Here is a 27,882-nt window from a genome sequence, read left to right as displayed (position 1 = left end):
CCTGCATCTCTTCTTCTCTTCCACCAGTTCAGGATGACTGTGGCTAAAACCGAGTGTGCGCTGACACTTCCTGACAGGAAGTGATGTCAGAACCCTGTGATTGACAGCTCTGTGTATGCGTGTGTGTGCGTGCGGTTCAGTTACGCAGCTCCTTCAAACAGGCGTTCAGTAAGAAGAAAACCAAGTCCCAGTCGGCCCACGATGAGGCGGAGGAGACGAGCGACTCGCTGCCGTCCTCGCCCAAACTCCACCACGACAACAGGCTGGGCAGCACCGTCACCCTCCACTCCTCCCCCTCCGCCACAGAGTGAGTGTCGACCCCGGGTCCCACACCGAGGGTCCAGGACGCTGTCACATGACTTCACCTTCCGTTTTTTTTGTTGTTGCTCATTTTTGCTTTTCGTAAATGTCCTTGAACCTCCTCCTCTTCTTCCTCCTCCTCCTCCTCTTCTTCTTCCTCTTCCTCCTCTTCCTCCTCCTCCTCTTCCTCTTCTTCTTCCTCTTCCTCCTCCTCTTCCTCTTCCTCTTCTTCTTCCTCCTCCTCCTCCATCTTTTCTTCATCCGACCTTCCTCCTCCTCCTCCTCCTCCTCTTTTTCCTCTTCCTCCTCTTCCTCCTCCCCCTCCTCCTCTTCTTCCTCCTCTTCCTCCTCCTCCTCCTCTTCTTCTTCCTCTTCCTCCTCCTCTTCCTCTTCCTCTTCCTCCTCCTCCCCCTTTTCCCCCCCCCCCCCCCCCCCCTCCCCCTCCGCCACAGAGTGAGTGTCGCCCCCGGGTCCCACACCGAGGGTCCAGGACGCTGTCACATGACTTCACCTTCCGTGTTTTTTTGTTGTTGCTCATTTTTGCTTTTCGTAAATGTCCTTGAACCTCCTCCTCTTCTTCCTCTTCCATCTTTTCTTCATCCGACCTTCCTCCTCCTCCTCCTCCTCTTCTTTCTCTTCTTCTTCCTCCTCCTCCTCCTCCTCTTCTTTCTCTTCTTCTTCCTCCTCCTCCTCCTTTTCTTCCTCCTCTTCTTCTTCCTCTTCCTCTTCCTCCTCCTCCCCCTTTTCCCCCCCCCCCCCCCCCCCCTCCCCCTCCGCCACAGAGTGAGTGTCGACCCCGGGTCCCACACCGAGGGTCCAGGACGCTGTCACATGACTTCACCTTCCGGTTTTTTTGTTGTTGCTCATTTTTGCTTTTCGTAAATGTCCTTGAACCTCCTCCTCTTCTTCCTCTTCCATCTTTTCTTCATCCGACCTTCCTCTTCCTCCTCCTCCTCTTCTTTCTCTTCTTCTTCCTCCTCCTCCTCCTTTTCTTCCTCCTCCTCTTCTTCCTCTTCTTCTTCCTCCTCCCCCCTTTCTTCTCCCTCTTTTTCTTCCTCCTCCTCCTCTTCTTCCTCCTCTTCTTCTTCCTCCTCCTCTTCCTCCTCCTCCTCCACTGTAGTAAGTGTGTTTGTGACAAGTCCTCCTCAGTTTGGACTCCAAAGACCAAGCTCGGTGGTCATGTGATCTACAGCCACAGATCTCGGTAACATCATGTCCTCAGAACCTGAATGTGCACTGGAGTGTGTTGGTGTGAAATGACTGGACTAATGGAACCACTGGTACTGGTACTGGTACTGGTACTGGTACTGGTACTGGTACTGGTACTGATGAGTGGAACTGGTACAGTACAAGAACCTGAGTCTGGTTCTAGTTTTAGAAAATAACAGTAATAATAACTGATCAATAACTGATCAATGACTGAGGAGATTGATACGGAATGAGGAGAGGACAGATGAGGAGAGGAAAGATGAGGAGAGGACAGATCAGGAGTGGACAGATGAGGAGAGGACAGATGCGGAGAAGACAGATCAGGAGAGGACAGATAAGGAACAGGACAGATCATGAGAGGACAGATCATGAAAGGACAGATGAGGAGAGGAAAGATGAGGAGAGGACAGATGAGGAGAAGACAGATCAGGAGAGGACAGATGAGAAGAGGACAGATGAGGAGAGGAAAGATGAGGAGAGGACAGATCAGGAGAGGACAGATAAGGAACAGGACAGATCATGAGAGGACAGATCATGAAAGGACAGATGAGGAGAGGACAGATCAGGAGAGGACAGATCAGGAGTGGACAGATGAGGAGAGGACAGATAGGGAGAGGACAGATCAGGAGAGGACAGATAAGGAACAGGACAGATCATGAGAGGACAGATCATGAAAGGACAGATGAGGAGAGGACAGATCAGGAGAGGACAGATGAGGAGAGGACAGATGAGGAGAGGACAGATGAGGACATACTTCAGTGTTTTCTTCCAGCTCTAACTGAACCAGGTCTCTGTGACTGCAGCATGTCTGGACGGTGTTAGCATGCTACTGTGTGCTAGCTGGTCACTCAAGTTTAGTGTGTTTGATGACAGTAGATTTGTTAGTTTATTTTCAGTTATTTATTTATTTTTTTTATTATTGCTTTTTCCTCCCCAGCACAGCAGGGGGCGCTGGAGCTAGACAAAATATGGTCAAAGTTCACTGAAGTAGAAACTTTAACAAAATAGTCACCAAGGCTGAAAACCTGCGACTTAGTCAGTTTGTTCTTGGGGGGGGGGGCAGCTTCACTCCCTCCTCATGTTTTTCCCACACAATTTTTCCACCTGACCTTCATCTGGCCAATCAGAGTCCAGCTCTCTTCTCCAGTGTGTGTGTGTGTGTGTGTGTGTGCACGGCTACTCTCCAGACTGTGTGTGTTGGTGTAATCCACAAGGTGGCCCCGTCCTCCATGCTGTGTGTGTGTGTGTGTGTCCCTGCTGCAGGTTGTGTGAATGCACTGAGGCCGAGGCAGAAATCGTCCTCCAGCTGAAGAACGAGCTCCGAGAGAAGGAGCTGAAGTTGACGGACATCCGCCTGGAGGCTCTGAGCTCCGCCCACCACCTGGACCAGATCCGCGAGGCCATGAACCGCATGCAGGTACCGACGACTGTTCCAGTACTGGTTTACTGTCACAGTACTGCAGTACTGCTCCAGCAGAGTACCCCACGGTGTGTACTGTCTCACCAGAATGAGATTGAACTGCTGAAGGCGGAGAACGACCGCCTGAAGTCCAGCAGTAACGTCACACCGACGGCCACGCCCGTCAAGACGGGCCGACCTCCTTCAGAGACCTCCAGCACCTCCTCCTCCTCCTCACGCCAGTCTCTGGGGCTGTCGCTAAACAACCTCAACATCACTGACTCCATCATGTCAGGTGGGTTCACCGTCAGGGTCCGTGATGGTCAGGGTCCGTGTCGGGCCCCGCCCCCACATTTGAACCCAGTTCTCTCGTTTCCTCCAGACAACCTCCTGGACGACGGTTATGAAGGAAACCTCCGGAGAGAAGGTCGCAGCGTGAGGATAGTGGTGAACATCAGCAGTGGCTCCAGGAGGACCAAGAAGGTGAGTGGACCTCAGTCAGACTGTAATCAAACCCTGGCTCCTGTCTGACCCACCTGACCCCTGTGACCCCTGTGACCCCTGTCCAGGTTCTGCAGAGTCAGGATTACTTGATCGGCTCCATAGGTGTGAGTGGGAAGACCAAGTGGGACGTCCTGGACGGAGTGGTCCGCCGCCTCTTCAAGGTACGTGAAGGGGGGTTTGGGCTGATGATGATGATGATGATGATGATGATGATGATTGTGAGGGACACAGATGATGGACACAGGGGTCACAACCCCTAGAGTGTCCTCAGAGCTCCTGTACTGGGGTCATGACCTTGGTTTATTAACCTGGATTATTGGACTCTCAGACTGAAACACTGTGTCCTCTGACCCCCCCGTCCTCTGACCCCTCCCCCCTGCAGGAGTATGTATTTCGGGTGGACCCGTTGACCAGCCTGGGCCTCAGCTCTGACAGCATAGTCTGCTACAGGATGGGTGAGGTGGTCCGTGCCCACGCCTCTGAAGTGCCTGAGCTGCTGCCCTGTGGCTACCTGGTGGGGGACAACAATGTCATCAGGGTGGTCCTCAAAGGTACGGGAACCAGGAAGTAAGTGTTGACTCTGTTAGCTCTGATGCTAACGTCTGTGTCCGTGGCTCCGCAGGAGTGAGGGACAACAGCATCGACAGTCTGGTCTTTGACACCCTCATCCCGAAGCCCATCGTCCAGCGCTACCTCAACCTGTTGATGGAGCACCGTCGGATCATCCTCTCTGGACCCAGTGGGACGGGGAAGTCCTTCCTGGCCGCCAAGCTGGCCGCGTACATCATTTCTCAGACGGGACAGGAAGTGACCGAGCACAACGTGGCCAGCTTCAACGTGGACCAAAACTCCAGCAAGGTCAGAGTCGACCGGAGGGTCATCGGTTGTTGTTCAACTGTAGTCATTTACCTGACCCCCTGCTGACCCCCCCTGACCTCTGCTGACCTCTGATTCTGTCCAGGATCTGCGTCAGTACCTGTCCACCCTGGCAGAGCAGTGTAACTCTAAGGAGACGGAGACAGAGCTCCCCACGGTGGTCATTCTGGAGAACCTCCACCACATCGACTCCCTCAGTGACATCTTCAACGGTTTCTTGAACTGCAAGTACCACAAATGGTGAGAGCGCCCCCCAGAGGGAGCTGGTTGTTGTTCAGCTAGTCCTCAGTGTTGATGGACTTTTGTCTCCTTGTCTCCTTCAGTCCGTACGTCATTGGGACCATGAACCAGGGAGTCTCATTGTCTCCTAACCTTGAGCTTCACCACAACTTCAGGTTTGTTTCATCTCAACATTCTGGAAAAATCCAGATGATGAAGAAGTTAACGTGAAAACAACAGTGAAGTTTACTGTAGTATAACGCAGTAATACTGTAGTATAACGCAGTAATACTGTAGTATAACGCAGTAATACTGTAGTATAACGCAGTAATACTGTAGTATAACGCAGTAATACTGTAGTATAACGCAGTAATACTGTAGTATAACGCAGTAATACTGTAGAATAACACAGTAATACTATAGTATAACACAGTAATACTGTAGTATAATGCTACTGTATGTAGTATAATGCAGTAATAATATAGAATAACGCAGTAATACTGTAGTATAACGCAGTAATACTGTAGAATAACACAGTAATACTATAGTATAACACAGTAATACTGTAGTATAATGCAGTAATAATATAGAATAACGCAGTAATACTGTAGTATAACGCAGTAATACTGTAGTATAACACAGTAATGTAGAGTATAGAGTATAAATGTAAAGAGAGTCGTCTGATTGGTCCGTTGGACCAGCTGACGTCTTTTGTTCCCTGTAGGTGGGTGTTGTGCACCAACCACACCGAGCCAATCAAAGGCTTCCTGGGACGGTTCCTGCGCAGGAAACTGATCGAGACGGAGATCCAGAAGAACGTGCGGAGTAACGAACTGATCAAGATCATCGACTGGATCCCAAAGACCTGGCAGCATCTCAACAGCTTCCTGGAGACACACAGCTCCTCTGACGTCACCATAGGTCAGTTAGAACCAGGAGGGGGTCAGAGGTCAGGGGTCAGGGGTCGGGGGGGGTCCAGAACCACATGTTTGGTCTTGACCGTTCCGTTGTCCTGCAGGTCCTCGTCTTTTCCTTTCCTGTCCCATGGATGTGGAAGGATCCAGGGTTTGGTTCACCGACCTGTGGAACTACTCTCTGATACCGTACCTGCTGGAGGCCATCAGGGAGGGGCTCCAGGTACTCCACCCCCACCCCCCCACTGTGACACAACAGGAAGTCAGTGCTGTAACCTGTGGTCATTTCTTTCCGTTTCTTCACAGCTTTACGGGAAAAGAGCAGCGTGGGAGGATCCGTCCAAGTGGGTGAATGACACGTATCCGTGGAGCGCCCCCTGTCTGCAGCAGGACGGCCAGTTACTGCTGCAGCTGAGGCCGGAGGACGTGGGATACGACAGCTACAGCTCATGTAAGGAGGGGGCCTCGTCCAAACAAGTGTCCCAGAGCGACACCGAGGGAGACCCACTGGTGAGGAAACACACACAGTGTAGTGCTCACTTGGTGCCTCCAGGGGGCAGCCTGTGGGATCTGTTAACTCAGGTGATTGACAGGTCACTGAAGGTCAGCTGTTCCGCTGACGCTGACGTTCCCGCTCCATTTCCTTTCCCAGATGAACATGCTGCTGCGGCTGCAGGAAGCGGCCAACTACTCCAGCACCCAGAGCTGTGACAGCGACAGCACCAGTCACCATGACGACCAGCTGGACTCCTCCGTGGAGTCGGCCCTCTGAGAGCACCTCTGTCGCTCTGACCTCTGTGACCTCTGTGACCGCCGATCCATCACTGATTGTGCAGTGACTCTAATTATAAGTGTCAATCACCACCAAATTAATGACAACAGGAAACAGTCGGACAGGACGGATCACTCTGGACAAACACACGTACATCCATATAACCCTGAGGTCAGTGTCCTGCTGTGGTTCAGTGTCGTTGGTGTCGAGTGGTTCACGGGTCCAAACCGGATGTTTGTCTCTTTGTTTGTGAATTTAAAAAAAAACAAAAGCCTTTTTTCCCGTGACGTCTTCAGATGTTTACAGCGAGGCTGTGGTGTTTTTTAGTCTCTCCTTGTTGACACAGGTGCTTCTTACCACGGTTCACGTGAATGCACTCAAACACAGGCAGAACTGTTTCCTTTGTTCAGTGTGAACTCGCAGTGACGTCACAACCTAGCCTGCCGAAGTGTCCTTGAACACCTCAACGTTCCACAGTCAGCTGTTCTGATGAAGGTTTTCAACCACAGCACGCGGCTCGACGGTGATGGGATGCCCTCTAGTGGCCTCGTCGAAGGTTTCTTACTCTCGTTGCCATGTGAACCACGGTCTGCTCTAAGGTTCAATCATAAACGCAGTTTGTCAACAGTCAGCATGCACTTCCCATTTCTGGCCTGCAGGTGGTGCTAACTATGCGTTGAAAGTCCACTTCTACGGTTGACGTGTAGTGACCCGTAAATACACAGAGAATTGTGAAGTTAGTCATTAGGTTTTACTGGAATAGCATGTAGCTAATGCTAAGACCTGACAGGTGGTGGTTCCAGTTAGCAATGACGGCTAACAGAGCTGTGCTAATCTGTGGAGACGTTTAATCCCAACATGCATTTCAAAGATAAACACTGACATACAAGACAAACTGACTGGACTGCTAAAGGCTAGGACAAAGCTAACCATGCTAACAGCCTCGGCCTCGCTTCTAATTTAGACTTTACCAGATCTGGATAAGTGAGTGGGATTACTGCCACCTAGTGGAACCGCAATCATGAGGTTGTGCTGATAACTTGTGTTCACAACCCAAACAGTATTAAATTGTTTGCACACACACACACACACACACACACATCGTTGCTGCCTGTTTACGTTGCTCAACCGTCAACCAGCAGATTGAACCTGGGTCTGGGCCGCGGACTCTGGGCTACAACCTCTGGGCTACAACCTCTGGGCTACAAACTGTTTACGTCTGCCTTGGAGTTTCCCACAGTGCTGTATTTAAATGTAGAGCTTGACCTGCAGAGGGCAGTGTTTAGCAGATCTATTAAAAATGAGAAGCATCTCCAGCAGGAAAGTGAACAACAGTACCAGAGTGGTACTTTGTGAACACAGATGATTGGTTTACATTTGCTCCCCCTTCAGGTGGGTGAGGAAATTGCAAACATTGGTGGTAAATTTGAAACTGCTGCTCGTAGCTGGAATCACAGCGTTTTTCTCGATGTGGCCGTTTTCTCCCAGCAGCCCCGTGGTGGTCCTGATCCTCCAACCATGTTGTAGAAACACTTGGGGGGGGGGGGGGGGGGGGGGGTTGTTCTCCGTGAGCTGGGCTCACTGGAACAAACAGGAGCACAGCGTTTAGTTCTCACACCTGTGGAGCATGTTTCAGTGGACGTGTTGAGGAGACGTCTCTTCTGTCTTGATGTTTGCTGATTGGATGGAAGCCATTTTGAATTTGGATTGTAATCTTATTGTTTTTAATATATGAATTGTTTTTGCACACTTTGAGGTCGGGGTGCCTTGTAAATACCAGTGAGTGACAGACTGAACGACAACAGTTTGAACAAAAAAAACTTTTCCCATTTTCTTCTCCATCCTGCCGGGACCTCGTCGGGATCTTCTCCGTCTTTGGGAATGCATGTGTTCCTGCGTGGACCTTTTAACCCAAGCTTCCTGTCAGATGAGGCGAGCTGCCTGATCCACTGAAGCTGACCTGACACCGTACTGTAAACACACTAACCAACAACCAACAGGTGCTACTCGTCAGTCAGATCTCACCAGATGCCAAAACAGGTCACGACCTCAGGACAATCAGAACCTACACACACCTACCTGTGTTCAGCTTCACGTGGCTCTGCAGCCCGGCCTCTGATGGTCGCACACACACACACACACGAGTGACCAACGTTACTAATGTTGTGTCCACCAGAGTCAGCAGTTGACCAGGTTGACCTGATGGTGGCGCAGTTGGAGTGGTAACACACCTGTATCTATGTATCAACCCGACCTTAACTAGTTCATATTTAAACCAGTTAACTAGTCTACACGACTGTTCCTCAGTCTCCAGAGCGTGGACAACATCAACAGCGTACTCCGTCACTCAGACGATCGACTGTCAATTATTCCACGTACAGCCTGCAGTTTCCTGTCAGATTAAATCCATTTATCCTGTTTTAAGAGAATGTTTTTTTTTCTTTCTCTTCTTTCTTTACGAAGCATTTGTCCTTAAATGTTTTATATTTTGTACATTTGTATGTAACATATCATGTAAATAGACAGAGACAGTGATTTAAGTCATCTGGAGGATTTTGTAGTCTTTGTAAAGCCCTAAATAAATGGTATTTGGTGTCACACAAACAGAAATCAGACAAGCTTTTATTTTGACTTTTGTGTCTATTTATGACCAACGGTTTAACACAGCTGTGTATGAAGAGATGTTCTGATCAGGCGGGTATTAAAATAAATCATCTATATTGACTGTTGCTTTATAACCTCTTAGTTTATTTATTTATTTTATTTTTATGAAAGTCAACTGTTGCCTCAACCCTGACTCACGGAAGTGGTGTTGATCAATGCAAGGCTGGTACTGGTGTCACCACCAGCTGACGTCTGTGTGTAATTACAGTGTAACACGGAGTGAGTGACATTTATAATAATTATATTTTTTAACAATTATAAAAAAATTATATTTTTATTTTGTTCTATTCGTTTTATTTTGAACGGCGGCTCCGACTGTAATCACTTCCGGGTCGTCGTCATCTGCGACTGAAGCAAACATGGGAGTCGGCTCAACTCCAGCGACGAAGTCCAACGAAGAAGAGAAAATGTTTTCATCGAGTCCAGTTTCTCTGCCCAAACATTCGTACTGGTTTGACTTTTGGGCGTTCGTGGTCTTCGACATCGCCCTGTTCCTCTTCATGTATCTGCTGGTTCCCTAAAATGGTGAGTGGCTGAGTTGACACGGAGCTGTTTCCGGAGTAGAAACAACAACAACGACCGAGCAGCAGAACGACGTCGTTACCTTATGATTATGGTGTCGTCTCTCACCGTGGACTTTATATCAAGTCATTGTGACGTGTTTCATTTGTAACGACGACAGTTCTGTAGCTGTGTTGACGTAAAGGTTGGACAGACAGTCGTCCTTCTGTTCTCGGTGTCGTTGTTGTATCGTGTTTTTAGTTCTGCTCCACAGAAAATTAATATTTATTTTGTTTCTGTATTTAATGACATGACTTTAATTTAACTTTCACTTGTTTTTGTGGACAAGTTGGTTCCCGGAGCCTGGAGACATGGACTGCTGCTCCCTGAATGCTGACCAAGCTTTGAATGAACACTGTGTGACGTCACAGGCTCCCACACCCTGGACCATGGAAACCTGCAGTTGTGTCGTTTCACTGAATGCTGTCTTGATTCTTGAACTACTTTTCGTGTGGTGTGTGTTGTCAGTGACAGTGACGTCATAAGGGCTTGTAACGTCACTCCAGTGATATATTTATTAAAACAAATGTATTTTACTATAAACGTGTTACAGCAGACTAGAACTGTTGTTTCATGTTTAGGTTCAAATGTTTCCAAATACAAAGATAATATATATATAAATATATATATTTGTTTTTATAATAAGCATTAAATCCTCTGAAGGTTCAGTCGATTCACTTTTTTCTAACAGTTCTGGAGTTTCTGCTAATAAAAAACTAAAGTAATTATTTGACCTGTGATATCCTGGCTGTTCTTACTGTAGTGCTGACGTCTTCAGTTCAACAATGACACTGATGAACTGCTGCCTTTTTAGCAAATATACAAATAGTTCGATTTCAAGTCAATTACTTGTCCTCGTGACACTGACGGTGCCAGCTGGTGGAGTTGAACCTGAAACCTTCTGGACCAAAGTCCGCTTTCGTAACCACCACCATGCAAAATGTGTATTGTCAGAAGTGGGATTCGAACCCACGCCTCCAGAGGAGACTGCGACCTGAACGCAGCGCCTTAGACCGCTCGGCCATCCTGACTTGTACAGTCGATATTAATCGATCCCACATCCACAGCTCTCACTGTCGTTGATCAAGAAACTCACCAAGAAATCTCGTGAGACTAGAGACGAGTTCTACTGTATCTAAAGTTCAACTTTTAACGATGTTAGAGCAGAGATCAGATCAACAAGCATTAAAAAATCTTTCTCAAACATTATTTCTGTTAGAAATCTCTTTATACAACTTTGTTGTCATCGATAATTTGAATGTGTGACGTCAATTTAATGTAAATAATGTTTCGTTTATTTATTACCAACTGTAATAAAGTGTTCCGGGGTAGAATGGTAGAATATTTATTTTAATTTTCAGAGTCCATAAAAACGACGTGCTGTGTTAAGCAAAAAAAAAATCTCAATTTTTTTCTAAATTTGGTTTTGTAATAAATAGTATAACCACGTGGTTATCACGTGGATTTTCGCTTACTTCTTATTAGCTCAGTCACGCGAGTTAAAGATTGAACTTCCCTCCTCGTTTCCCGCCGGACTCCTTATCTACAGGGACTTCCTGCTCCACCCACATTCTCGTGTCGCTTCCGGGTGGCCGCTCTCACTGATCCAGTCTGGTAGTCGTTTTCTCAACGCTGTAAACAAAAGTTATTTAACGGTTCACTTCCTTCGACACGTAGAAAGAAAAGAAATGCATATCAAGACAGGTAAGACAGCGTCTAGAATGTTCGACTTTCGGACGCGCTGCTCTTCTTCTGCCGCGGCGTCCGTCTCGGTAGCTACCTGCTTGTCGTTTTGAATGGACGGTTACGAAACTTCGGCTAACGGGATAGCTAGCATTGGATTTGTTACTGCGGAGCACGGAGCAGTCACATAGACGGCAGACCGTAGCCATAACATGTTAGCCAGTTTGATCGAACCTCAGTAACTGGTAATAAAGCCATCGAGTTTATATATCTAAATACGACGCTGCTAGTTGAGGGTTGCTAACACCGGTACTAGCTATTAGCACCGTCCACACTAGCATTGGGGACGAAAATACTACGAAAGGAGACCGTGTAGTTATTCTAAAAGTTGTATGTTTGTTAGTGACTGTTCACCAGAACTGACTCACAGAAAACCCGTTTCTCTGCGGCAGAACCGGCCTGTTTAACTGGTATCAGCCGATCTGTGGTGAAAAGCGGGCACGGTGTTCAGGCCAGCCTCGGTCTCTAACACGTGAATTGTACCACAAACGCGTGTATTAATGTGTATTCCTCTGAGGGGTCAAAATGAGAAATAATACATTTGTTTGGTTTATTTTGCAACGAATTAAACGTGATTATTTACTCACATGTCAAATTTCTAAATATTAGAACGTATTTTATCTGTATTGTTTGTGTGTTCAGTTTATTTATTTTTTAACGATTAACACTTTATCGTATTCTTAATCTCAGCTGTTGATTGGTCTGAATATAGAGATTTAAGGTGGAACTGTTTATTTCTTTTAAACCATCTTTAGGGTAAAGAACAAACTCAAATCGACGCTGTTGTCACGTGACAAAATATATCAATAAAACCTAGGACAGAATAAAGATAAAAGTAAAATCTTTTCTTTAGATGGTGTTAGTTAAAGGTTGTAACCGATTATCACTGACTGTGTCCATTTAAGTCAAGTCCTTAAATGAAGTATCGATCTTTAAATCAATACCATGGTCGGTTCATCCTTCATTATTTTGTCAATTCTATTCTGTTCGATGAAACTTTGTGTCTGTTGTTGAAGATGATGAACCCTTTGTCACAGATGAATCCTGTTCTTTATGTTGAGTTGATTAAGTTTCCGCCGTCTTTTTCAGGTACATGGGAAGCCAGCAACACCGTATGTGAGTCCGATTCCCTGTGTGACCCAGCCGTACTCGTTTCCGCTGCTAGCTCAGAGCCACACATCCGAAACCGTCGCCTGTCCCCTGGCTCTGGAAACTGCGGAGGTGGTGGCGGCGGCTGCATCAGCGGAGGAGACCAACACCCTCGCCAGCTCTCACCCGAGGGTGACCTGATCGCGCCCGGCCCCACAAACGCGTACGGCTTCAGGAGAGAGAAGGAACGTAAAGGTCAGCAGCACAAGGGACGCAGCCTCCGCAGGGAGGATCAGAAGGTCGTCAGCCGAGCGAACGAGCGGCGGCACAAAGCCAATCAGAAGCAGCGGTGGGTGGAGGACAGTCTGTCGCTGCTCAAACCCCCGCCTGCATTCCCGGTGCAGGACAGTCCCGCCAAGCTGCAGCCTGCTGTCAGCTACGCTTCCAAGGTGAAAGCAGGAGCACAAGGCGGAGCTCTGGAGGAGGAGCGCCCCCTCATCGGTGTGTTGCTACAGAACCAGTGGGGTCTCAGTTTCATCAGCGAGGCGCGGCCCATCACAGAGGCCCTGGGCCACCACTCCGCTGCCACTCCCTCCTCACCCCAGCCCAGCGAGGCTGTAGAGTCACATGACCTACAGATGGACATAACATTCACAGGAGAGGCTGCGAAGGGTTCTCCTGACGTTCCAGCTGCGGCCTTCACGGCCATCAGTTTGAACACACACCCGGAGGTGGATGAGAGCGACGGGAAGCTGCTGCTCAGCTGTCGTCATCTAGTGGAGGCTATGAACTATCACAACAAAGGTGAGGCCTGGCAGCTCTCGGTTCCTCTGGTCTCTGTATGTTCTTTAAATTTCCTTCAGACTAAAATGTTTCATTTTTTTCTTCTCAGAATGGAATTATACCTTTAACAGACAGAAAAAAGGTGAGTCTACTTCAAGACCTCACTTTGAAAAAAGGATAAGATGGTTTGACTCATTTCTCTAGTACATATGTATATGCAGTGCTGTACAATCCACCAGCAGGTGGTGCTGTAGAGACTCATATTGCTTAGTGTCTATCAGTCTTTGAACAGTGTAACAATGTAGCAGTGTTTGGGAACCAGTGTTTGAGAACCGCTGGGCCAGATGAAACATTTACTAATGTAAAATTAATCCACTGGGTGGCAGTGTTGCACCACATATTTGATTTGCTGTAGTGTTTAGACTTAAGGACTAAAGCTGCTGGTGTTAGCAGGGTTAGCCTGACCTAGCCTAGCCTGGCATTGATCACATGACCCATCGTTGACCACGCCCCTCTGGTTGTTCCTGACGTCGTCTTTGATCATTTCTTTCAGATCCCAAAAGAATCATATGGTACAAGGACAGCCCAGAGAACCCAGCCTAGCAGTGTGAGAACTCCAAGGCAATCACACACACACACACACACACACCCCTCTACATCACACACACACAGACACACACACACACACACGTGGTCGTAGGACCTTGAGAAGGTGGACAAACTGTGGGTCCTGTTCTCAGACACTGCACTCAGGATGATGTCGTCACAAAAACCACACTGAGACACTTTGGACTAACTCCTCTGAGATCTTGCAACAGTGGACTTTTTTAATGCCTTACAGTCTGCCTTAAAATTAACCCGACACCTTTTCATCGCCTCTCTTTGCTACTTTTAACCTGCATTTGTAGAGTTGGACTTTTTGTTTTCTCTTTTAAAAAAACTGAGGATCCATAACTAAATTTTCCCCGTGAAAAGCTGCATTTTTATCAAACTTTGTTCCTTCTGTAAATCTGTAAAAAAAAAAAAAAAAAAAATTAAAAAAAAAAGAAAAAAAGAAGTGATCGTTAATCAAGCACTTTGTTTAAAGATCCGTTCGACCAGTTCCTGTGGTTAGTCTTCAACCTGCTTTGAGTTTTATGGTTAATATACAGAGAGGACTTTGAGTTTACAGGAGGGGGGGGGTTAGGTGGGGGGGGGGGGGCCCCCCCCCCTCGACCCCCCAGATCTTAATGCTGTGTTCCTTTGTTTTTATTTGCTTCCCTGATTGGGTGAATGAACTCATGAATTCATGTCAGATCAACGTCAGCGTCCAGTGTTTTTGTTTTTTTTGTTTTTTCAAAATTTATTGAATAAAAATGACACTGGAGATAAAAAAATGTAAATGAACGGTATTGCTCAATAAAAATGAATTAAACTTGACACAGAAACTGACTAGTAGTTCTACCTGTACTCCACTAGGTGTTCAAGTAACAAAAGGATCTGGTTTGAATTAAAGTCCAATTATTTTACACTTTACAACAGGGGATAATCATGTTAAGTAATCATGTTAATTAATAATGTTAATTAATAATAATTAATTACTGCTGGGAACAACTTTAATGAACTGACGTCAAATACAAAAACAGAACCATTTGAACCCACAGTGCAGGATGTTAACCTCCAGGGGGCGGTGTGGGGTGGGGGGGTCCAGGTCCCAGTGGGTCAGGGTCTCCACGTCACCTCCACTTCATCGGTTCTGTACCTGCAGACACAGGATGGTTTGGTGACTGTTCTGATTGTGTCCCAGGTTGTGGTCCAACATGTGGCCCGCTGCCCTGATGGGCTGCTTCTGGGTCGTGTCTTCTGCCCCAGGGACTAGTTTTTCTAGTACCTTTTAATCTCATGGACAGCAGAACAGGATCATAAAACAGTTGTTGGCGCCCCCTAGTGTAGTCTCTAATGTGACAGAAGTGTGGACTGTACCGTTGTGTGACCCAGGAGTCCTCCAGCTCCGTCACCTGACCCGACCTGAACATCTCCCAGCCGGCCTGAGCGATCATGGCCCCGTTGTCTATGCAGAACCTGTGGGACACGGTGAACAGGAAACGGTCTTTGATGGACAGGAAATGAGCAGGTCTTCAGTGAGGGAACAGTTGAGTCACCGTGTGTAACTGTACCGTTCGTCCGTGGCGAACAGTTTGGCGCCTCGCTCCTCACACATGACCGCCATCATCTCCTGAAGACGCAGGTTACCTGTGGAACAGCACCACAGGTTGAACACCGCTGCAGCTGGGATCCAAGATGGCCGCCCGCCTTCTTCACCAAGGTCAGTGGAATTACAGTGAATGTTCCAGAAAGTCTAGCCCTGACTTGATGTCTGTTGTCGTACTTACAGCCAACCCCGCCCACGATGAGAACCTCCTGAGACCCACAGTGGGCCATGGCCCGCTCCGTGATCTCCACCAACATGGAGAACAGCGTTTCCTGCCACCAGGAAGAAGTTGGTTCAAAACCAGGAACAGAAACGACGACGAGAGACCACAAAGTCACCACAGGTCAAAGTGTCCAGTCACAGGTAGGTGTGTGTGTGTGTGTGTAAGAGACCATGCACTCAACTCACGATTTGTTTTATCACAATTTTTTTTTTTTTTTTACAAATTGAGTTCCAGACAAAACCAACGATCCTTTAATCAGATCAATGGAACTGTATTGATCCTCGTGAGAAAATGAAGGTTCATTTCTCTGTCAGAACTCTGTCAAATCAACAACTGACATGGTCTGTGAACCTCACCACTGACACACGTCTGTACTGGTTTTTCATCAGTTGGTGGACAGTTTTACTCCTGCAGTGATAAACACCACCACAGATGAAGTACCTGCAGTGAGAAGCACAGGTCCTCCGCCGTACACTGATCAGAGGTCAGGAGTCTGTGAGCAGCTTCCTGTCCAGAACAGAAGCTGAAGGTCAGTCGATAACATTTAATATATATATAAATATATAAATATATATTTATATATTTCCACTCACCTCAATGTAGGACAGAATCCCTGAGAATGAAACGTCCATTCCTTTGACAGTGTAAGGTAACTCCACGTACTGACTGCCTCTGAAATGAGGAGCAGACGGTCACTGTGACCTGTGACCTGTGACCTCATCACCTTCTGACTGCACACGTTCATGTTTGTCACTCACTTCTTGGCCATCTGCTCTATGTTGTAGCCCGGACTGGGGTCGTTGGAGATCTGAGGTGAGAGACGTTCAGTTCCAAAGGTCCCAGGACCTCAAATATATTTGATATATTTGAAGACAACACGATGACACAGACCTTTAGAACTCTGGCGAACCGGTCCAAACAGTTCCCCACCGCGATGTCAATGGTTTCTCCAAATATTCTGTAGCGTCTCTCAGAGTATGCAATCACCTAAAAAAAAAGATGAAAAATAAGAGCTCAAAAAAAGAAAAGATAAAGAAAAACAGTTAAAAACAAACCGACCAACCTGTGTGTTCCCTCCACTGACGTACAGCACCGTGGGGTTGTTGGCCCTGGTGATGAGGCGACCCATCTCTATGTGTCCGATACAGTGGTTCACACCGAGGAGAGGTTTACCCCACAGCTGGGCCACGGTACGGGCCACCAGAGCCACTGTCACCAGGGGGGCGCCCATACCAGGACCTGGGGGGGGGCAGAGGGGGGGGTTATTGATACAGACTTGATACAGGTGCGTCTGTGTGATATATTGTAATACTACATGACAGTACATTGAAGTTTTTTTGTGCTGTAGAATACTGTGATGTCTCCGTGTATTCATGTTTTCATTCTACAGCAGTGTCGACGTGGACAGACGGCTGAACGTTACCTTTGGTGTAGGCCACACAGTCGATGTCAGCTGGCTGCAGCCCCGCCTGGTCTAGCGCCTCCTTCAGGACTGTTAGGACGACGGCACGATGGTGCCTGGCTGTGTCGCTGGGCAGGAATCCTGGAGTGTGAAACGACCGTTGACCACGTTCACACAGTACTGTGACCACAGTGAGGTAGAGGATTCTGGGTAAACATGACCCTCACCTTGACCAGGAGGGGTGATGTACGTCCGCCTGGGATTGGACAGAACCTCCCCATCTCTGATGATTCCCACACCGATCTTATTGGCACTGCCTTCAAATCCAATCACCACAGTCATGACAGCAGGACAACATTCTACAGATAGAACAGAAAAAATAACATGAAAATATTTTAAAGTAATAAATGATATGTGATAAATCTAAAAATATTGTTTGAAAAATACAATAGTTTGTACAGTTTACTTATACGTCATTATATCACAAGACAAAAACTTCATTTAACAACACATTTTATTCTAACATAATCACGGGTTTTGTTCTAATATTGGGCTCCTGTATGACATTTTAAAATGTGTTTAAATGTGTTAACATTTTAACTGCTCACAGGCCAAAACTAATATAAGCTGTAACTTATTTGAAGAGGCACAGACTAATGGACCACTAATGACCGCTGCTGCTATGCTAACACTGAAAGATACGGCCTCAGAGAAACATTAAAAAACATTATAACTCCAGCTCAACTACAAAACGTCCTTCACTAGCACCGACATGTCCTCGTTAGTTTACATTTGTCATTATTCATTTAGGTTTATCTTTGAATCAGATAATGCACCTACCAAAGCTAAAATTCCAAGTTTCATTTGAGCCAGAAAGGACCTCAGTATTGGTGCCGGCAGTAAAGCCTGACTAAAATACATTTCCGTCTTGGCAGAGACGGTGGCGGTTTATGGGTTGTGTTTTTACGGTTTAAGTGCACTACACTCTTGTGGTTAACTAAAAGGAGCGGCGTCCCAAATGTAACATTACATTTGTTTAATGTTTATATTTTTAAACCGGCATGTTCGGGCAGCCCCACGTTGAAACAAGCGCGTGTTCGTAAATGTAGCTGTGCTTTTGTATGTGTTTGGGGAAGGGATTACAGAGGAGCATTTGGTTGGTCTTTGCATCCAGTCGGAGAAGAACGAGTAAGAATATTTGCATTTCCTTTTATCGAAACGCAGTAGAAAGTTCGTCCGTGTTGGTCACATTTGCATGAATGCATTCAATGAAAATTTCAAGAGAAACGATTAGACTCCGTTCACTCTCAGTGCAGACCCTGTGCTATAAGCTCTTTGTCGGAATGAGCTAAAGTTAGCTTAGCCGACAATTATACTAGTGCATTACAGATGGAACTTCCTACTTTTATTTCTGTTCTTGTGTTACAGCTTCTGTCTGAAGTCTATTTTCAACACTTCTCTCATTGAACGTAATGTTTTGTTGCTAATAGAACCAGTAAAAACCTGAACCCAAAACTTGAATTTGATGTTGAAATTGTATCCCGATTCCTGTAGCCAGATAAGAATTACTGTGATGTTTATATTCAGTTTCTGCCTCATTTTCTCCTCCAGACTTTGTGCATTTTGCTTGTCTGAGGAGTGTGTTTGTAGACGGACGGAGTTTAAGAATGAAGAGGGGCAAGAAGGCACAGGAGGCTGCTGCGGAGGGAAGTGACGACACCACTTCTGGTACCAGACCTTTATCACTGCAGTCACACACGTCTGGAACTATTTAACACTGACAACATCTTACATTTCCCTTCATTTCCTCACAGCCCCCACAAAGAAAGCCAAGAATGCAAAGGAACCAGAAGCCCCGGTTCTCTACGAAGACCCTCCAGACCAAATGACCAGCAAAGATGGACGACAGGCCAACATGAAGATCACCTCCTGGAACGTCGATGGCCTGAGGGCCTGGGTGAAAAAGAATGGTCTAGATGTGAGTTGACGTTGCTCCTCAGTTGTCTGTCCGTCACCTCATCAGCCAATCAACGGACGTGTCCCTCTGTCTGTTTCCTCCAGTGGGTCCGTGAGGAGGATCCAGACGTTCTCTGCCTCCAAGAAACCAAATGTGCCGAAAAGGACCTTCCCGCACAGATAACCGAGATGCCCGAGTACCCACACAAGTACTGGGCCAGCTCAGATGAGAAGGGGGGGTACAGTGGGGTGGCTATGCTGTGCAAGACGGAGCCTCTCAAAGTAACATATGGTATTGGTGAGTATTCCTGATGGAGTATGAGGTAACAGTTGGTGAGTATTCCTGATGGAGTATGAGTATGAGTTAACACTACTACACAGTGTACTGGCTGTTGTACGTTTTATACTGTGTACTACCTCTGAACATATCACATCCAAGTCCCACATTAAAACACCCCCACCCTCACCCACCCCCTTTTATGTTAAACCATGGACAAAATGAAAAGAAATTCCCAGTCGATCCACTTGTTGTTGTTGTTGACACACACACACACACACACACACACACATCCTCAACTTCCTCCACTGATCTGCCAGTAGTGCTGAAAAATAAAATGCAATTTCTCTGCATTCCACTAGAGGGAGCCCAACACAACTTTCATATCATAGTTTAATATATTCATATATTAATTATTTATTCACAAACATTCATACCAATATATGAAATGTGTTTCCAGGGAAGGAGGAGCACGACAAAGAGGGCCGCGTCATCACCGCGGAGTTCGACGGCTTCTACTTGGTGACTGCGTATGTGCCAAATGCCAGCAAGGGCCTCGTGCGCCTTGATTACCGTAAAACCTGGGACGTGGACTTCCAGTCGTATTTAAGTGAGCTGGACATCCAGAAGCCCGTGGTGCTCTGTGGAGACCTCAACGTCGCCCACCAGGAGATCGATCTGAAAAACCCCAAGGGCAACAAGAAAAGCCCCGGCTTCACACCCGAGGAGCGGGAGGGCTTCAGCCAGCTGCTGGAGGCGGGTTTCGTGGACAGCTTCCGCGAGCTGTACCCTGAGCAGACCAACGCCTACACCTTCTGGACCTACATGATGAACGCCCGCACCAAGAACGTGGGCTGGAGGCTCGATTACTTTTTGTTGTCGTCGTCGCTGCTGCCAGGTCTGTGTGACAGCAAGATCCGGAACAAGGCCATGGGGAGTGACCACTGCCCCATCACACTGCATATGGTAGTGTAGGCCACAGGGGGCAGCAGTGTCTGTGCCATGTTAATACTTCAGTTCTGACTAGTTAGTGTGTTAGTGAAGGTCAGTCCTTCATAGTTTAGGTCAGTTTAACCAAACTGCTGAGCGTCAATAAACCACTGTCACCTTTTATTTGTTTGTTAGCAGAGCGACGAGTTAGCGCCTGCTAACGTTGGACATGAGCCTGTGGTCGCCATGAGCAGAGCGACGAGTTAGCGCCTGCTAATGTTGGACATGAGCCTGTGGTCGCCAAAACACTGTTGGTAGGAAATGTGTTTGTTGTAGTAGTAAATGAATAAAGTTTCGTTTTAAACCACTCATAGAAAAGATTTATTTTTGATACATTTGTCCATTTGAACGATCTTTAAACAGAAACTGAGAAACGTCATGTTCACTACAATTTGTTTGTCAGTATTTAGCATGTTGTGTCCCTTCCTTGGCCTGTAGGTGGTGCTGCAGCAGCAGCGTACACACACGTGTTGCGTTAGCTCTGTGATTGGACAGCATTCAAATTTGAGTTGGTCTTCACCAGGGCTAAGTCAAGGTAAGCTAACACTCTGAACATCTAGTTTCTTTACTGCCATCTACTGGTGTCTGTGTGCCTCTGTAAAAAGAAAAATGTTCTATAGTAAATGTTTTGTTTTTTGTTTTTTTTAGAGCAGCGTTAGCTTGAAGTCGTGATTGACAGCAGGTTAACTGAGCAGCAGTCGGACTAGAACCTAGGAGAACGTCAGGTGAGTCTGTTGATGCATTCTGAGATTGTACGCTTGTCTGAAGCCTTTCCCACACTCCACACACAGGTGAGGTCTTTCCTCTGAGTGCGTCCGCTGGTGTCTCTTCAGGCGGTTGGCACTGAGGAAGCTCTTGTTGCACTCCGTACAGGAATAAGGCCGCGCCCCGGTGTGGTAGCGCAGGTGGATGGTCAGGTAGCAGGACTGAGTGAACTTCTTGCCACAGTGGGGGCAGTGGAAGGGCTTGTGGTCTTTGTGGAAGCGCTCGTGCTTCAGGAGCTCGGCGTGGGAGAAGAACCTCTTCCCGCAGTCGGAGCAGAGGTACGGTCTCTCCCCCGTGTGCGTCAGCTCGTGTCTGGTCAGCGTGGCCTTGTAGACGAAACTCTTGTCGCACGTGGAGCAGCTGAAGACCTTCTCCCTGGTGTGGCAGCGCTCGTGCTTCTTCATGCTGCGCTCCCTCTTGAAGCTCTTCCCACAGTGGGAACACGAGAACGGCTTCTCCTCCGAGTGGATCTTCATGTGACTCAGCAAACCCCCCCTGTACAGGAAGCCTTTGCCGCACTGCGTGCACACGTGCGGCCGCTCCTTCTGATGCGTCCGCTGGTGTGCGGTGAGGGCGGCCTGGTAGGTGAAGCTCTTCCCACAGCTGCAGCGGTGAACCCGCTGTTCCTGGTGAGTCTGCAGGTGCTGCTGACGGCGAGCGGCGCAGCCGAAGCTCAGGTCGCAGTGGGGGCATCCGTAGGAGCGCCCGTCCCCGGCTGCACTCTCGCCGTGGGTCTTCAGGTGGCGCACTAGCGCCGACTTCCAAGCGAAGGCGCGTCCACACTCTGAGCAGACGTACTCGCCGTTCTCCATGTGCGTGCTCCTGTGTTCCCGCTGAGCCAGCGACGATTTGAAGAACTCGCCACAAATCAGGCACTGGTACTCGCGCCCGGAACTGTGCGTCTGCTTGTGGCGCTCCAGCGACTGTTTGAAGGAGAACCGGCGTCCGCACTGAGAGCAGAGGAACGGCTGCTCCCCCGTGTGGATTCGCTGATGAGCTCTGAGTAAGGACTGGAACCTGAAGCTCTTCTCACAGCTGGGGCAACTGAAACGGCCCTGAAGACCAGCCCCGTGCTCCTGCTGCTGGACCTGCACACCACCTGAAGGACTGAGGGGGCGCTGTGGAGAGGAGACAGCAGCTGAGGCCAAGTTAGCTGAAGAACCTTAGAAGAAGAAAACAAAAAGATTATTAAAAATGAACAGAAGAAAAACTGTTAAATGATTGTTGTTGTTACAAAGATCAAACCTCCAACCAAGACCTGGGGTAATTAATATTTTAACCAGGTGATGATTTAATTATTAATTCTCCTTAATATTTACAGAAAAGTCCTCAAGGAATCTCTCAGGCTAATATGGACTACTGCCCTCTACTGGTGAGTCAGTGACACAGCATTTTTACAAAATGTTGAGAATAAAAATGTTTAGTTTTTTCCAGTGACACAGCATTTTTACAAAATGTTAAAAATGAAAAATGTTTAGTTTTTTTTTCCTCTATTTCTGATTCATTGGTTCAGAGTTTGTGTTCAGTCGGACGCTGACCTTCGTCACTGGTCTTCAGTTGGACCGGTGTCGACCCGTAGGAGTGGTCTGCACTGCTGGACAGAACAGACTGTTATGACACTGATGGTGTTAATAATGACTCTAACAGTAGATGGCAGTATCACCTGCTGGCAGTCTCAGGCTCGAGGGCGGGGCTGTTGACCTTTGCCCTCCTCTTTCTCCCAGTGGTCATGGACTTCTGTAAGTTTATCACCTGAACCTTCATGGTTGGTTTGCGTTTGCGCCCGCTTGTTCGCACTTTGACCGCAGAAATGTGGTCGATGTAACGTTCAGTGACCGGGTCAGACGACCTGCAGGTGACGGGTTCACTGCCCCGGACCTCCGCACTCTGTTCCAGCCCACGGTCGGGCTCTGATTCGTCGTCAGTCTTTGTCTCATCGTTGCCGTGGAAACCCGTGAGCTCATTCACACCACAGTCAGAGTGAATGGAGTGACGGCCCGCCGGCGGGGTCGGATCCCCCGGCGGGGTCGGATCCACCTGCCGGGTCGGATCCACCTGGGGGGGCTGGGTGACCCTGTGGGCGGTGGGTGGAGGGTCAGACTCCGATGTCTTCTCACAGTCAGGGCCGTCGTGAGGACCCACAGACGCTGGGGGTGCAGAGGATGCTGGGTAATCCTCGTTATCTTCTGATTGGCCGACAGCCATCGCAGCAGCTACGGTTCCGTCCACGGTGAAGTGTCCTTCTCTGGTCACACCCTCGGCCCTCTGGTGGCGCTGTTCTCCAGTCTCCGCGCTGGTTTCCAGTTCCACTTCAGCGAACTCTGTGACTGTGACCAGTTCAGCTCCGAGGTCAGACGGCGTGTGGTGTCTGGTGACCGGAGGTGAACGCGGCTGCTGCTCCGACGTGGACGTCACCCTGCTGGGTAAGACGGCGGCGAGGGAGGAGCTGATGATGTCACCCATGCTGCAGGGAGGAACTGAGCGGAGACGGAACGAAAACAACGAATCAACGTCTGCTCTTAAACCCATCACCGCGGCTACAGCCGGACTCTCACCGTGTCGGTCCAGAAGTCCGGCCCGGTCTCTGTGGTGCTGCAGCAGACGCCTCACATGTGCAGAGTCAGAGACCGGGTCCAAACAGTCGGTCAACACTGAGGCCTCAGGTCGGAGCCAGGACACGGTCTGAGGAGAGAAGACTCTGTCAACCCTTCAGAGAGAGAGAGTGAGTGTGTGTGTGTGTGTGTGTGTGTGTGTGTGTGTGTGTGTGTGTGTGTGACTCTTCTCACTTGTTCCAGGTCAGGGACAGGCAGCAGCTGAGACAGTCGACAGAGTAACTCCCAGAACAGCGTCTGGAGGTCGCGGTCGAAGTCTGGTCCAAACTCAACAGGAAAGACTTCCTTTAAAATGACAAAAAGAAAAGAGTTGTGTGAACAGTCAGTAACACCACGCTGTGAGGTAGTTTGTCAGTCGTTCATTCAGTTGAAAACAACTGAAGTGAAAAAGAGAGAAACAAAGGTCGTCAGTGTCACCGAGAAAAACTCTCGTCTCTCCTCCGTGTCCTGGACCAGAGTCTGGATCAGGTCACAGAAGTTAAGCACCGCCTCCTCCTCCTCCTCCTCCTGCTCCTCCTCCTCCTCCGCTGCCTCCACCTGTTTCATGGACATGGGAGTTGTTACAGGTGTCACTGGTACACTGACAGTGTCATGGTAACACCAGGCCTCACCTGGTCCGGCTGCTGGACTTTCATCTTGTCCAGCTGTGAACAGATGAAGTCTGGTTCCACCAGGTCCCGTCGGCACAACTCAACCACGTACTGTCGAGGCAGAGAGGATTCTGGGTAAATATCTGGAGGTTCCACCTACAACCTCAGGTACAAATCTGCGGTGCTCATACCCTGGCTCGCAGTCCCAGGATGAGCTGTGTCCGGTGCCTGTTCACCAGCAGCTCTGGTACCGTGTCTGTCACCAGGCAGACGAACTCGGCCACAGCCACGTAGTTCAGGACGTCCCGTCTCCTCAGGGTCTGCCACAGTGACGCTGTGACCAGCTGCAGGGGGGGGACCAGGAGACGCAGGGAGGCCAGAGGGAGGGAGTCAGCTGGAAGACAGGAGGAGGAGGAGCAGATCTTCATCACCATCACCAACATCATCATAATCACCACCACCAACATCATCATCATCATCATCATCACCATCATCATCACCATCATCATCATCATCATCATCATCACCAACATCATCATCATCATCTTCATCATCTTCATCATCATCATCATCATCACCATCATCATCATCATCATCACCATCATCACCATCATCACCACCATCATCACCATCATCTTCATCATCATCACCATCATCATCACCGCTCGTCCTCCTAAACCAGGGGTTCTCAATTATTTTCATGGGGACAGAAATGCCCCCCCCCACCCTGACCCACACCCCTGTGAATTGAAATAGTATTTAGAACCTGATAACATGTATATATATATATCTTTTCAACCACTGTATGTGTTGCTGCCACCTAGTGACTGGAGGCTTGTCATCATTTAAACTTACATGTTTAATTATCGCCTCTGTAACACCCACCCCCCCACCACCACCCTCCCACCTTAACCTTTAACCCTCCCAAGTTCCTTTCAATATGGCGGCTGGACCTTGGGCACATGATTTGTGACGTCATCTCGAAGCGACCAACAGAACTATCCAAACAATCAACGTGAGACTCTAATGTGTAAAACAAAGCAGCGCGTGTTTTATCGACAACTCAACGATATTTTAGGTTTTGTTTTAAACGTTACACGAATTCACGTCAGGTTTACGTTCAACTTTAACGTTAACGTTACCACTGGACTGTGATAAATGACGCCGCGTCACTGGACAGACTGGCTGTTCGCTGGACACCGACTACAGCTGTTATATTTGCTGGTAACGTGCGGTGACCACGTTACATACGACACCATGTTACATCAAGTGACTGACAGTAAGCTAACAACCGAGCTACATCTGAGCCACGACCGAAACACCGTTGTCCTCGACGGGTGTGGGGGACCGTGGCGCCCGTTCATTACCGTCACTCATCCTCGACCTGGAACAACGTCAACTTATTATTTATTCAACGCAGGTTTTCTGCCTAACAAACCTTTGGACGTGGACGTCAAAACACCAGGGTCCATCTCGTCACTCGGCTGCTACAACTCAGTCAACCCACGGCTAATAGTCCGTCCACGGTCTCGACAACTGACAACCAGGTGACACCGAAGAGAACGGAATAACATTTGAATTTTTGAAAGAAAAAGTCTAATGTTAACCTCGACTCATGTTGTTAAAGAGTCGCCTCCTCCATCTTTGTAATGTTGTGACACTTACTGACATCTAGCGGAGGTTATGTGCAGCACTGCAACCTTAAACATAAGAACTAACGATATTAGTTTAGTTTAGTTTAGTTTAGTAAGAACCAATGCGTTTCATTTATTCATAAATATAACAGTTTTTTGGCTGTTTGTCGATATGTCTATGCAGACAAATCACTTCATTTATTGTTACTTTTTTTATGGAAATGATCCATTTTAATTTTAAAGTACATTTGAATTTAAATTGTTTCAACACAGAGTCACCATGACAAGAGTTCTGTCATCATGACGTGACAGCTTTAATCCTTTAATCTAAAAGAAAGTCATTATCAACGGACCAACACCAGGTGGAAAGATGACAGATACCAGATTCCTTCCTTTGTACCAGGTCACATGTACAAGTACCTGCACAGTGGAATGAAAACAGCTCTGATTCTGCAACAAAGCAAAAATAAATAAATAAAACATAAACAAATAGCAGCTGTAAATGAAAGATAAAGTTAACACAAGTCACTGGTACAAACAATAAACCAGAGCAGCAGCAGCAGCAGAGTAAACCATGGTGGCAGAGCCTGTCTGTGGATTCACTCCAGCAGTGAGGTCGTAGAGCAGGAACAGGAAGTGACCCGTGTGGCGTTGGAAAGGTTTAGGTATGAATTTCAACATCTCCGTCGGTGACCTCATCTCCTCCCCCTCCTGTCAGTATGAAGTGCAGGAGTTCCTGGGCAGGGGGTCGTACGGGCTGGTCACCCAGTGCAGGAAAAGCCCCAACAACCAAACGGTGGCTTTGAAGATCCTGCGGACGCCAGCGTGTTTGGACGTGGCTGAGACGGAGGTAGAGGTCGTGGAGCGGTGAACGTGTGTCCGGTGTCCGGTGATTCTGTGTTGACGTCAGCTCTGTGTCCTGACTCTGTGATTACAGGAGGCCTTCCTCAGGACCATGACCCAGTTCCACTCAGACAAGTTCAACGTGGTCCGTCTGCTGGACTCCTTCACCTACAGAGGACAGCTGTGTCTGGAGTTTGAGAAACTGGACATGAACCTCAGTCAGTTTGTCCAGAGGAACCACAACCACGTCCTGGACTTGACCCTGATCCGTCCACTTGTGCAGCAGGTTGGTGTCAGTCACACGTCACAGGTCCAACATCGTCAGGTGAAGGGTGATCGACAGTGTCTCTCTACCTCTCTCTCTCTCTCCAATCGTCTGTTTTTTTGTTGAATGTTACTGAAATGGAATCTTGATTTGCTGCTATGCTAATGTTGCTAATGTTAAAGTCTAAACTCTCGTAGACCCCCCCCTTGTACCTGAGTGCATCAGATCATCTTTGCAGTCCCATGACATTTTCACCCCTGGTTCTGCTCTTAGTTGGCCACTGCCATGGAGTTCCTGCGGGGGCTGGGGGTCGTCCACGCTGACATCAAGCCCAGTAACATCATGGTTCTGGACCATCAACAAAAACCAGTGCAGTTCAAAGTGATTGACTTTGGACTGGCCTGTGTCCATCCTGAGAGAAAGACAGGAGCCAAGCTGCAGTCTGGCTGCTACAGGTAGGACACTGACCAGTCACCACTGACCACTCACCACTGACCACCCACCAGTAACCACTGACCATTCACCACTGACCAGTCACCACTAACCAGTCACCACTGATCACTGACCAGTCACCACTAACCAGTCACCACTGAACAGTCACCACTGACCCGTCACCACTGACCACTCACCACTGACCACTGACCAGTCACCACTGACCACTGACCAGTCACCACTGACCAGTCACCACTGACCAGTCACCACTGATCACTGACCAGTGGTCTCTGTGTTTCTCCAACTGGTGTTGAAGCTAGTAAAGAAAAATAACCCCTGTCTGTCCACCTGTCTGTCCCCCTGTCTTCCCTCCTGTCTGTCCCCCATCTGTCCTCCTGTCTGTCCGCCTGTCTGTCCACCTGTCTGTCCACCTGTCTGTCCACCTGTCTGTCCTCCTGTCAGTCCTCCTGTCTGTCCACCTGTCTGTCCTCCTGTCTGTTCCCCTGGCTGTCCCCCTGTCTGTCCCCCTGTCTTCCCTCCTGTCTGTCCTCCTGTCTTCCCTCCTGTCTGTCCCCCATCTGTCCTCCTGTCTGTCCACCTGTCTGTCCTCCTGTCTGTCCACCTGTCTGTCCACCTGTCTGTCCTCCTGTCTGTCTTCCTGTCCGTCCT

General features: G+C 48.2%; 6 protein-coding genes and 1 non-coding gene across 11 annotated transcripts in view; 4 read left to right on the top strand and 3 right to left on the bottom strand.

The window, feature by feature from the left end:
- Positions 1-10,146, top strand: part of nav3 (neuron navigator 3) — a 103,403-nt gene extending 93,257 nt beyond the window's left edge. Inside the window, exons 26-39 of the mRNA XM_017034053.2 lie at positions 141-307; positions 2,773-2,926; positions 3,017-3,203; positions 3,291-3,391; positions 3,478-3,573; positions 3,795-3,963; positions 4,035-4,270; positions 4,374-4,528; positions 4,612-4,683; positions 5,232-5,428; positions 5,526-5,644; positions 5,728-5,931; positions 6,074-9,382; positions 9,708-10,146. Of these exons, the coding sequence (XP_016889542.1) occupies positions 141-307; positions 2,773-2,926; positions 3,017-3,203; positions 3,291-3,391; positions 3,478-3,573; positions 3,795-3,963; positions 4,035-4,270; positions 4,374-4,528; positions 4,612-4,683; positions 5,232-5,428; positions 5,526-5,644; positions 5,728-5,931; positions 6,074-6,193 (1,977 nt within the window). The 3' untranslated portion in view covers positions 6,194-9,382; positions 9,708-10,146. The remainder of the gene's footprint in view (positions 1-140; positions 308-2,772; positions 2,927-3,016; positions 3,204-3,290; positions 3,392-3,477; positions 3,574-3,794; positions 3,964-4,034; positions 4,271-4,373; positions 4,529-4,611; positions 4,684-5,231; positions 5,429-5,525; positions 5,645-5,727; positions 5,932-6,073; positions 9,383-9,707) is intronic.
- A 220-nt stretch (positions 10,147-10,366) lies between these two features.
- Positions 10,367-10,449, bottom strand: trnal-cag (transfer RNA leucine (anticodon CAG)). Its single transcript has one exon. It is a non-coding gene; the product is annotated as a tRNA-Leu (tRNA).
- Positions 10,450-10,946: 497 nt separating this feature from the next.
- LOC103383087 (uncharacterized) lies at positions 10,947-14,090 on the top strand. The gene is made up of 4 exons (XM_008316094.3): positions 10,947-11,122; positions 12,251-13,054; positions 13,143-13,175; positions 13,587-14,090. The coding sequence occupies exons 1-4, from the start codon at positions 11,107-11,109 to the stop codon at positions 13,634-13,636; spliced, it is 903 nt and encodes a 300-aa protein (XP_008314316.1). The 5' UTR covers positions 10,947-11,106; the 3' UTR covers positions 13,637-14,090.
- Positions 14,091-14,335: 245 nt separating this feature from the next.
- osgep (O-sialoglycoprotein endopeptidase) lies at positions 14,336-17,741 on the bottom strand. The gene is made up of 12 exons (XM_008316093.3): positions 17,690-17,741; positions 17,077-17,208; positions 16,871-16,990; positions 16,511-16,686; positions 16,339-16,434; positions 16,206-16,255; positions 16,041-16,119; positions 15,889-15,954; positions 15,406-15,496; positions 15,190-15,265; positions 14,996-15,094; positions 14,336-14,774 (listed from the first exon to the last, which is right to left on the bottom strand). The coding sequence occupies exons 2-12, from the start codon at positions 17,189-17,191 to the stop codon at positions 14,735-14,737; spliced, it is 1,008 nt and encodes a 335-aa protein (XP_008314315.1). The 5' UTR covers positions 17,192-17,208; positions 17,690-17,741; the 3' UTR covers positions 14,336-14,734.
- An 82-nt stretch (positions 17,742-17,823) lies between these two features.
- On the top strand, positions 17,824-20,380 carry apex1 (APEX nuclease (multifunctional DNA repair enzyme) 1). Its single transcript, XM_008316091.3, has 6 exons — positions 17,824-18,037; positions 18,461-18,577; positions 18,664-18,827; positions 18,911-19,103; positions 19,543-20,261; positions 20,315-20,380. The coding sequence occupies exons 1-5, from the start codon at positions 17,971-17,973 to the stop codon at positions 20,055-20,057; spliced, it is 1,056 nt and encodes a 351-aa protein (XP_008314313.1). The 5' UTR covers positions 17,824-17,970; the 3' UTR covers positions 20,058-20,261; positions 20,315-20,380.
- On the bottom strand, positions 20,370-25,687 carry LOC103383082 (zinc finger protein 37). Of its 4 annotated transcripts, none has more exons than XM_025058149.1 (10): positions 25,647-25,687; positions 24,231-24,433; positions 24,061-24,150; positions 23,867-23,986; positions 23,624-23,734; positions 23,393-23,519; positions 22,870-23,314; positions 22,501-22,824; positions 22,376-22,431; positions 20,370-21,999 (listed from the first exon to the last, which is right to left on the bottom strand). In XM_025058149.1, the coding sequence occupies exons 1-10, from the start codon at positions 25,654-25,656 to the stop codon at positions 20,783-20,785; spliced, it is 2,703 nt and encodes a 900-aa protein (XP_024913917.1). In that variant the 5' UTR covers positions 25,657-25,687; the 3' UTR covers positions 20,370-20,782. The 4 variants fall into 4 exon arrangements, with proteins under 4 accessions (XP_024913917.1, XP_024913914.1, XP_024913915.1 ...); XM_025058146.1 differs by lacking the exon at positions 25,647-25,687 and adding an exon at positions 25,478-25,616; XM_025058147.1 differs by lacking the exon at positions 25,647-25,687 and adding an exon at positions 25,478-25,616 and having other exon boundaries at positions 22,376-22,428.
- LOC103383083 (homeodomain-interacting protein kinase 2) overlaps positions 25,460-27,882 on the top strand; it is a 4,026-nt gene continuing 1,603 nt past the window's right edge. The window contains exons 1-4 of one of the 2 annotated variants that reach the window (XM_025058152.1): positions 25,460-25,586; positions 26,392-26,523; positions 26,611-26,802; positions 27,055-27,236. In XM_025058152.1, coding sequence (XP_024913920.1) covers positions 26,629-26,802; positions 27,055-27,236 — 356 coding nt within the window. In that variant the 5' untranslated portion in view covers positions 25,460-25,586; positions 26,392-26,523; positions 26,611-26,628. Of the gene's footprint in view, positions 25,587-25,697; positions 26,524-26,610; positions 26,803-27,054; positions 27,237-27,882 lie in introns of those variants that run through there. The other variant, XM_017034404.2, reaches the window with a different exon arrangement.

The sequence above is a fragment of the Cynoglossus semilaevis genome, chromosome 8 (genome assembly GCF_000523025.1).
Source record: "Cynoglossus semilaevis isolate Cse_v1.0 chromosome 8, Cse_v1.0, whole genome shotgun sequence".
NCBI classification, from domain to species: Eukaryota; Metazoa; Chordata; class Actinopteri; order Pleuronectiformes; family Cynoglossidae; genus Cynoglossus; species Cynoglossus semilaevis.
Note: the sequence above shows the minus strand (reverse complement) of the source record. Positions and strands in the feature narration are given on the sequence as shown.